At 39.2% G+C, this 10,642-nt stretch overlaps 2 protein-coding genes across 2 annotated transcripts; both read left to right on the top strand.

The window, feature by feature from the left end:
* The first annotated feature begins 745 nt into the window (after window positions 1-745).
* Window positions 746-1,761, top strand: LOC119986455 (22.0 kDa heat shock protein-like). The gene is made up of 2 exons (XM_038831013.1): window positions 746-878; window positions 1,225-1,761. The coding sequence occupies exons 1-2, from the start codon at window positions 746-748 to the stop codon at window positions 1,737-1,739; spliced, it is 648 nt and encodes a 215-aa protein (XP_038686941.1). The 3' UTR covers window positions 1,740-1,761.
* Window positions 1,762-3,182: 1,421 nt separating this feature from the next.
* Window positions 3,183-6,896, top strand: LOC119986580 (protein QUIRKY-like). Its single transcript, XM_038831201.1, has one exon. The coding sequence runs from the start codon at window positions 3,401-3,403 to the stop codon at window positions 6,488-6,490; it is 3,090 nt and encodes a 1,029-aa protein (XP_038687129.1). The 5' UTR covers window positions 3,183-3,400; the 3' UTR covers window positions 6,491-6,896.
* Window positions 6,897-10,642: the final 3,746 nt, after the last annotated feature.

Below are 10,642 nucleotides of genomic sequence, written 5' to 3'. Positions count from 1 at the left end.
TTGCAAGATGTTTTTAACAAACTACGTATAAATAGCCCTAAAAAGGTAAGAATCACATGGTGGTTAGTTACTCTATTATTTCATGATTACTCATTAAAAATAATTATTGTAAAAGAGCTTGTTATCTGTCATTTTTAATAAAATAAAATAATGCATAAGTTCAATTAAAATGATTATAACCTTACCGATCGAGTTATTTTTATTAGATTTGATGTTAACAAACAACATATAAATAATAAAAAAAATTGATGGCACTGTCCTGAATGCTCACAATGCCCTCCTCATTTCAAAATCTTGGTTACATCCCTGAACATCATTAAAAGATAATTTTATATTATATGGGGGTTTATCCTCCCCTCCAAATGGAGTCGTGACATATGGATTAACTGTATGAATGATCTTATTGTTAATACAATATTAAGCTCTATTGAGTGAAGTATGTTGGACACAAGAGAAGCAAAGAATAGTGCCTTTCCCCTGTGTAGTTAGAAATTTGAATAATCCAACAGGAAAGGTTTGGAATAAGGATTTGCATAATTTCACAAGACATTAAAAAAAAAAGAAGCTGTTTGAACACCAAGAAATTAAAATTACAAGTCAATCCAGTTTCTTGATCCAGTACTCCTATAAAAGAAGAAACCTAGTGCATGCTTTTTCATAATCATCATCACAGATCACAAAACTCATAACAAAATCACAATATATATATATATATATAATAATTTGATTCTTCTTCTAGCTAGCAATGGCATATTATCAAAGAAGAGAGGTGTTCGGAGAAAGAACGCGGTCTCACAACGCCATGGTTGAAGAGATTGTTCCTTCTTCGGCTTGGACAGAGGATTCAGAGGGTCATTATCTCCTTCTTGATCTTCCTGGTATGTATAGACCTACTCTCTCGTTTGTTTTAATTGAAAGATTATTCAATTAAACTTGGTTTAAAGTTTTCTTGAATCAAATTGAAACAATGAAAGATTTTATTGTTTAGAAAATCATAAGCCAATGGCGTACATGAGTTTTCGGGGAGCTTGAATGAACTCTAAAAGATGGTCCTCTTAAAATATAGAGGGCTCTGGGCGGGAGCCCATCTCACCACCCCAAGGACGCACCACATAGTAAAAACAATATTAAAATCCTAATTAATTCAGTTCCCACTCTTGGAGATCAAACTTTAAATACAATTTGAGAAGTGCTTTTCATTTTGTTTTGTTAAAACTCTTTTAGGTTTCAATAAGGAAGAGGTGAAGTTTCAGATTGGCAATTCAGGAAACATAACAATCAGTGGAGAAAGGCTGGTGAAGGACAACAAGTTCATAGTTTTTGAACAAACCTTCAAGATTCCAGAAAACTCAGATACTGATGAAATTACTGGAAAATTTGAAGACGGAATGCTCCATGTTACTGTCCCTAAACAACCCACAAACAAGCACGAAGAAGAAGCCCGAAGCCCAAACACTGACGGCGTTGATCAGGAGGAGAATGTTGAAGCAAAGAAAGTAGAAAAACATAATAAGGAAGGACAAGTAGATCATGATCAGAATGAACAAGTGAAAGAACAGAAGGCAAAGGAAGATGATCATTATCACAAAGATGGTTTTCCTAAAGAGGTTGGAGAGAGATCACAAGAAGGTAATGAGTTATTGGCACTTGCCATGGAAATGCTTAAGAAACACAAGGGGATTGTTAGTATTGTTGTCTTAGCATTTTCATTTGGATTCTTTGTTGCTCGTTTGTTCTAGTGTTATTGCTTATTAATTCTTCATCATGTATTCATGTGTATATTCATGCATTAATTCACAAATCTCAAATGTGTTTTTCTTTTTTATTATTTATAATTGAGAATGACATCGTACGAGTTTGCTCTTTAGACATCTAATATGAGCATAAACTGGAACCGTCACACCCACTCGCACAAAAGTTTTTCATCTAACAATATGGTACGTCAGCCAAAACTGCCTAGCGAGTGAGCATGAGGGTATAACTCCTAGTTAAAAAAATTCAAAACCTTCCGGGTTCATACGATTTGATCCCAGATAAATTCACCAATAGGATATCACCTAATTGGTTATCTCAAATGTATATCCATGTACCTAATACCCAAAAAAAACAGAGGTCAATTTAACCAATCGACTTTGTAGTAGTAATATTGCAATGATATTTACACTGAAAAAAAAAATCATGATGTGAATGCTTTTACACAATGTAAGCAATGAGCATCCTCACTAACTATATAAAGTGATTCTCTTTTCTTTCTTTTTTTTGATAGGCATAAAGTGATTCATTGTGTCACCAAATCCTTATGTTAGCTAATAATATTCGGTTCTGATAAAATACATGAGTCATAAACAGATGCATATGGAAATTACTTTAATATCTTCTGCGGCATCAGATTCCACAAGCAGTCCAATTCAGAAAAAGAAGAAGAAGATAGATACCATGTAAACATAACGCTGCATGGAGAAGCTTCTCAACAACATAATGGGTGCAGTTATTCAATATAGATTGATCCGAAATCTTATTCAAATCCAATATAGCACCTATGGATACATAAGAAATGTATTGAATCGATTATTTTTAATGAATAGATCCGATCACAACTTCGAATATGTAATTCAAAGGGATCAAATAGGAAATGATATTCTGAATCATAGAACTATAATGGAAATATATGATCAACCAATGTGTAGTTAAATTAAGCTTGTGCAAAAGACGCATAGGGGAAAAAGAAGGTGGGAGAAAAATAGAGATGGGTTTAGAAGAAGAAGCATATTCAGGGTAGGCAATTGGGTTTAGGCATCTGGGCAAGCACCTCTTGTTGACAAGGAGGGAGGGACCCCCCATTTGGAAAATAAAGTTTGATGCTTTGTGGTTCAACTTTATTCAAAAAAATTTTGACAAAAAAGTGATGGAGTTGGAATGATGCTGTTCTTAGAGCCAGGCATCTCTACCAATCCAATACCAAAAAGAGAATGAACAAGCCAATGAGCCCAAATAGGGTTTTCTGGTAGGCAAATAGGAATGGAGACTCGAATTTAGATACCACTCAATTCGAGTATATGTATTGATCACCTCAGCGGGATAGTTTGCGCCCAAATAAGGTGTTGAAACTTGAAAGCATAATTGTATATAAAAGACCACCAATACAATACCAAAAAGAGAGAGAACAAGTGATGAAGATAACGAATCCGTAAAAGGTGGGGAAGCTACAAACCTTCATGAGAGAGAATGGAATCCCACCCACATCACCCATCCCAATACAAATTACACACATACATTCCTTTCATTCTCTCCAACAAATAAATATATATTATAATAATCCACTCTCTCTCCCGCTATCTCCGGCTTCTCTTTGCTCGAAACCAAACAAAAAAACGCATTACTTTGCTCTGAAGATGACACCATGACTACGCCGCCAATACCCCAACCACCAAGCACTGTTCGCAAGCTACTCGTCGAAATTGTAGATGCAAGAGATCTCTTGCCTAAGGACGGCCAAGGGAGCTCCAGCCCCTACGTCGTTGCCGACTTCGATGGCCAGAAAAAGCGCACGTCCACCAGGTTTCGTGACCTCAATCCGGTATGGAATGAGACTCTGGAGTTTATTGTGTCTGATCCTGATAATATGGATTATGAGGAGATTGAAATCGAGGTTTTTAATGACAAGAAATACGGCAATGGCAGTGGCCGTAAGAACCATTTCTTGGGGAGGGTCAAGCTCAATGGTTCACAGTTTGCAAGGCGTGGAGAGGAAGGCCTCGTGTATTTTGCTTTGGAGAAGAAGAGCGTGTTTAACTGGATTCGGGGAGAGATTGGGTTGAGGATTTGTTATTACGATGAGTTAGTCGAGGAGGAGCCCCCGCCTCCTTCACCGGAGAAGGAGGAGGCACCGCCACCACCGAATTCACCTCCAGCAGTTACTAAGGCTGAGGAAGGCAGAGTATTCGAGGTCCCTGCATATACTGAGCATAGAGTTCATGGTCATTGCCACTATCCGGAGGAGTCACACTCCCCTCCCGTAGTGGTCATCGAAGAATCTCCACCGCCTGTGATGAATGTGCAATCGGAGCCGCCGCCTCCAGAGATGCATCATCCACGGGAGGTGAGGATGCAAACTGCAAGAGTGGTTAGTAGATGTGGAGGCGGAGACAGAGTAAGAGTGTTGAAGAGACCAAATGGAGACTACTCTCCAAGAGTGATTACAAGCAAGTTTGGGGGAGAAACAACTGAGAGGATCCATCCTTACGATCTCGTTGAACCAATGCAGTATTTATTTATCAGAATCGTGAAGGCGCGAGGTTTGGCTCCTAATGAGAGTCCGTTCGTGAAAATCAAAACAACGACTCATTTTGTCAGATCTAAACCGGTGAATCATAGACCCGGTGAGCCAACAGATTGCCCGGAGTGGAACCAGGTGTTCGCGTTAGGCCATAATAGGCCTGATACGGCCAGCGCCACGCTTGAGATCTCCGTTTGGGACTTGCCATCGGAGAATTTCCTCGGCGGCGTATGCTTCGATCTCTCCGATGTGCCCGTCCGTGATCCACCAGACAGTCCTTTAGCTCCACAATGGTACAGACTTGAAAGTGACGCCGGCGACCAGAACTCTAGCAGAGTCTCGGGTGACATCCAGCTCTCCGTCTGGATAGGCACCCAAGTAGACGACGCTTTCCCCGAGGCGTGGAGCTCCGACGCACCGTACGTCGCACACACGCGCTCCAAAGTTTATCAGTCACCCAAGCTCTGGTACTTGCGAGTTACCGTCATTGAAGCACAAGACCTCCCCATCATTCCAAATTTACCTCCATTAACAGCACCAGAAATTCGTGTGAAGGGACAATTAGCATTCCAGTCCGTACGAACAAGGCGAGGATTCATGAACAGACACAACGCTTCGATCCACTGGAACGAGGACATAATCTTCGTCGCCGCCGAACCTCTGGAAGACTCTCTGGTTCTGCTAGTTGAGGACCGGACAAGCAAGGAAGCTATTCTCCTTGGGCATGTCATCATTCCCGTGAACACTATCGAGCAACGTGCAGACGAGCGCCACTTGGCATCAAAATGGTTAGCGTTGGAAGGAGGAACCAGCGACGGAGGTGATGGTGGGCCCGGAGGAGGTGTTGGATCCTATGGTGGCAGAATCCATCTACGCCTATGCTTGGAGGGAGGGTATCACGTGCTTGATGAAGCGGCGCACTTGTGCAGCGACTTCAGACCAACAGCTAAGCATCTGTGGAAGCCGGCTATTGGCATTTTAGAGCTGGGAATCTTGGGAGCTCGCGGCTTGCTTCCCATGAAAGCCAAAGATGGAGGCAAGGGGTCCACAGATGCTTACTGTGTTGCCAAGTATGGGAAAAAGTGGGTCCGCACCAGAACCATCACCGATAGTTTTGATCCACGTTGGAATGAGCAGTACACGTGGCAGGTATACGACCCTTGTACAGTTGTCACAGTTGGTGTATTCGACAACTGGCAAATGTTTGCTGACGTGCCAGATGAGAAACCGAACAACCGTATCGGGAAAATACGAATACGCGTATCTACATTGGAGAGCAACAAGGTTTATACGAATTCTTACCCGTTATTGGCTTTGTTAGAAACCGGGTTGAAGAAAATGGGCGAGATTGAATTGGCGGTACGATTCGCTTGCCCGTCATTGTTACCTGATACGTGTGTGGTCTACGGGCAGCCATTGCTTCCTAGAATGCACTACCTCCGCCCACTAGGTGTCGCCCAACAAGAGGCATTGCGTGGGGCAGCGACAAAGATGGTAGCGGGTTGGTTCGCCCGGTCAGAGCCTCCATTGGGGCCCGAGGTGGTTCGGTACATGTTGGATGCGGATTCTCACACATGGAGCATGAGGAAGAGCAAGGCGAATTGGTTTCGGATCGTAGCGGTTCTTGCATGGGCAGTCGGGTTGGCTAAATGGTTAGACGATATTCGGAGGTGGAGAAACCCGGTGACAACGGTTTTAGTACACGTGTTATATTTGGTACTTGTTTGGTACCCGGATTTGATAGTCCCAACCTCATTTTTATACGTATTCTTGATTGGAATGTGGTATTACCGGTTCAGACCCAAAATACCAGCGGGCATGGATACCCGACTCTCTCAAGCAGAAACGGTTGACCTGGATGAATTAGACGAGGAATTCGACACAATACCGAGTTCAAGACCACCGGAAGTTATTAGAGTCCGGTACGATCGGTTACGGATGTTGGCCGCCAGAGTCCAAACAGTTTTGGGTGATTTTGCCACACAAGGAGAAAGGCTTCAAGCCTTGGTGAGTTGGAGGGACCCACGAGCCACAAAATTGTTCACTGCAGTCTGCCTCGCCATTACAATAATCCTCTACGTGGTGCCGCCAAAAATGGTGGCCGTGGCCTTAGGATTCTATTATCTCCGACACCCAATGTTCCGGGAACCCATGCCGCCCACTAGCCTGAACTTCTTCCGGCGGCTTCCCAGTTTATCGGATCGACTAATCTAGATTTTAACAGTAGTGTATTAGCGAGTAGGTATACTAGTATTAAAAGGTACATTTTTTTGGCACCAAAATTACGGGGATCTTGGAGAGTTTAAAAAGGGTAAAAATAAAAAGAACAAATTGAACGGCAGTCTTATGACTTTTGAAAATTTGTCCTTAATAACATGGTGGGGGAGTGAAAGAAAGGGGGAGTGGTAAGTTGTCATCAACTTTTTTTTTTTTTTTTGTGGTTGTAATTGAATTCATTGACTAATGTGGAGGAGGAACTTGGAATAAGATAAAGGAGGGGTGTGGGGCGGCCCAAGACACTTTGAGTGAGGAAGAAAATTGAGTGGGTTTTGAGATTGTCCAGGAAAGTATATATGGACATTCAATTGCTTTCTAAAATTATATTAACTGCATTAACATATATTCTTTTTTATTTTCTCTTGTTTATTTATCACTTGAATTGCCATGTCAATTGTTTATGGTTTTGATTATGTTTTTTAGGAGAAGGTATCACTAATTCTTATGTTTGATAAAACTATTCATACTGAATCACTGATAATGTAATGTAGTCTATGTATTTACGGCCGGACATACATTGGGCTGCCCACCCTAAGGCTGCATTTGTTATGTGGGTAAGAATTTGGAGGTATAATTTGTTACCCACGTAAATGTTACAAGGGTAATAATAATTATGGAGAATAACTGTTACCATTATTTGGTAAAGAAGGGTAAAATTTACCTAAGCATTCATTACTGTTGTTTGTTATGGCTATACTTTACTGGTGTAATACCATTACCTTTGTTTGTTATTATTGTAATGAATCAAACTAGAAAAAAGTGAGATCATGTTATTTTTTTTTATTGTTACGACTATCATGTAGTACCAAAATTTAAAAAATATAGATACATATGCACATATATATACACACACAGGCAGACACATATATATATATATATATATATTATATATAACAACAATGGTTAACAATTTCAACAAAATAATTTGATAACATTCAAATCCATGACAAAGACGTAACACGAGTTTTTTCCAATATCCAAATTCAAGCAAACCAAGCATCATAGCACATAAGTTTTTTCAAATATCCAAATTTTAAGCAAATTAAATGTAGCACATAAGTTTTTTCCTCCAGAGAATCACTAAATCAAATCGAGCACCATCTTCACATAAAGGGTTTTTTCCTCCACAGAATCCATAGCATAGAAGTTTTCAATATCTTCAAGAGCCATCTTCTTCATTGCATGCACCACTTGCAGTGTTTGTAGACCTGGTAATTGCCCAATATCATATTTCAATTGTGCCCTATCTACAGGTTTTGAACCAGTACTAATGACAACTCGAATTTGAGAGAGCTGCTCATTCCCAGTAGCAAAAACCGCCTCCACCTTGCTAGAAAGTTCAGCTTGTGAACTTTCTATCTCTTCTAACTTTCTCTTGTAAGATGGTTTTCTTGTTGAACTAGAAGTTGCAGTGGTTGCGAGAACTTCTTCATTGGGTGTAGCAATAGATTGAGAAACACGATCAGCAACAGTGACTGCATTAGTCCCTATAGCCCTATCTTTAGCAAAAATCTCCTCAAACTTATAATACAATGTCCATGATTTCATATACAACCCCTTCGCAAAAGGATGACTCTGCAAAGAACAAAAATCAGGATTATTCTAAATAATTCCCTGCATAATTACAAAAAAAAAGCACTGCTAAACAAATAAATTTCTTGAAAGTCCAGGTATAAATAGAAGAAAAAGAGATATTGACAAACACATGAATGACAATCAAAAAAAGAAAATGATCACATTTTTTTTTATTCTTTTTTATTCACTAAAGTTCTGGAATGAACTTTATTACAACTTACAAATTTTCAACTGATCGTTAAGGAGAATTTAAGTTTGCAATTCCAATATTTCCTATGTATCCTTTTAATGCTAGTTAGAACCATATCACTTATCTGTGGCCAAACGCACCATAAAAAAAATTTCTTTGCTCTAGCCGCAAAGACAAATTTTTAGGCTAAAGGTAAAAAGTTTGGGCCTTTACCCCATTTTTTTCCACCCCGGATTCTAGTTTTTCCCCACTCTAATATGTTTTGCCTAGCCTAGCCCACTTTTGCCGTTACTTTTGACATTCATAAATAATTTTGTGTTTATCTCAAACATGTGGATGATATGTCATTACATTTGAAATCGATAAATCATTTTGTGTTAATCCTAAACATGTGGGTGACAGGCCATTACATTTGAAATTCATAAATAATTGTGTTAATCTCATGCATGTGGATGACATGCCATTGCATTTGAAATCCTTAGATAATTTTGTGTTAATCCCAAGCATGTGGGTAACATGCAATTGCATTTGAAATTCTTTGATATTATGTCGTCTCTTGCCAAAAAAAGATGAGAAGGACTTCCTCTTTTAAATTAGCGTGAAATTTCTTTCAAACGAAATTCATTGTCAATATATTCTAAAACGAAAAAATCTCGCATATAAATTTATTGCAGATAAATTTTAATATATACTAACTATAACAAAATCACAACAGATTATGCACATAAATTTCAATATATACCGAGCATAAAAAATAAAAAATGATAATATAGATAAATTTAGTGCTTAAAACAAGCTTCGTCAATCCCGTTTCTCTTATGCACTCAGACTTTTAGAAAAAGTTTGTTAATCAGATTATTTTTCTTCTAATAATTCAAGTAATAGAATGTGCGTATGCTTTAATTGTTTTGGTTATTGATAGGGAGATTTTTTTAAGCTTGTTATCATTAGATGAATTGCTTTGGGATATGTTGTTGTGAATGATTTACTCAGAGACATTGGAATAGGTTGGTGAAACCATTATTACTTGAATTTCGTTTTCACTTTACGAAGAAAGAAGAAACGAGAATGTTTATGCGGAATCAACATAACCCTCTAAAACTTTGTATTTCATGTAACGACCCGTTCCGGAAGGGGTCTCTAGAATTACAAAAATATCCTCAAACCTATCTAAACCATGCAAAATCCTTTGAAGTTCATTTACTTAAATCCAAATAAAATCCAACTCCTCTAAAAGTTTGCCTTTTGGACGATATGGGCCCAAATTCGGACCGTCAGGTCCACGTGCACAAAAATTTTTCATCTCACGACATGATAAGTTGCGTTAAAGCCCAACGTGTAGCAACAAGGGTATTATCTTTGGGTTGGTTCAAACCCAAGTTAACCAACCATGTCCTTGTGGGGAGGGGTGATGGGTAGTCAAAATTCCTTGTAAAACAAGTGAAGTCATATCCATTGATCACAAATTGTCAAATTCATGTCTGGATTAAAGCTAGGCTCTTCATTTAATATGTAAGTCCTTGAAGAAAGGCTTATAAACTTATGAAGTTAAAGTGAGAATTCTACATTAAGTGTTTCAGGTTAAAACAACATGGGAGAGACAGTAGATTCAGAGAAGAAAGAAAGCAGCAAATTAGTTGCAGATGAGCACAAGAAGGAAGATAAAGTTGAAGACAAGGAGAACAAGAAGGACAAGGAGGAAGGTACGGGTGAAGAGTGATAGGAAAGAAATTAGGGATCCTGTAATCATCTCTGATTTCACAAGTCAACCGTATATTCTTGATTATAATTACATTGATTCATGTGATTTAGTTTCCATTCATGTACTGTAATTATAGGAAACTCTCTTACTATATAATGTACCAATACTATCAATGAAAATAACATACAAATTTTACATCTTATTTCTTTATGGTATCGGAGCCTTCCGTCAACGAACAGACTCGATCCCCTTACTAACCCTAGCACCTCATTCTCCACGACCAAACATCTTTCTCCTCCTCTCCATTATTCAGCTGAACCACTCATCATGTCAATCCCACCTACTACTTCAAAAAATGGTGAAGCATCACTCACCCAAGATGACCACCTTACTAGTGACACCAGTATCATACCAACATATGCCTCTCAAGCTCCTAGCCAAATCTCCTCTCCTGGCAATAACCTCCTCTCCTTGAATGCCCTCTCCCAAATTCCTTCCAAACTAACCAAACATGGAGGCAACTATGCCTCTTGGAAGTCTCAGATGAGCAACCTCCTTTTTGGATATGATTTACTCGGTTATGTTGATGGATCCTACCCTTGTCCTGACAAAACAACTCCCG

The sequence above is a fragment of the Tripterygium wilfordii genome, chromosome 20, assembly GCF_013401445.1.
Source record: "Tripterygium wilfordii isolate XIE 37 chromosome 20, ASM1340144v1, whole genome shotgun sequence".
NCBI lineage: Eukaryota > Viridiplantae > Streptophyta > Magnoliopsida > Celastrales > Celastraceae > Tripterygium > Tripterygium wilfordii.
The sequence above is the reverse complement of the archived record's forward strand: the minus strand, read 5'-3'. Positions and strand labels throughout refer to the sequence as shown.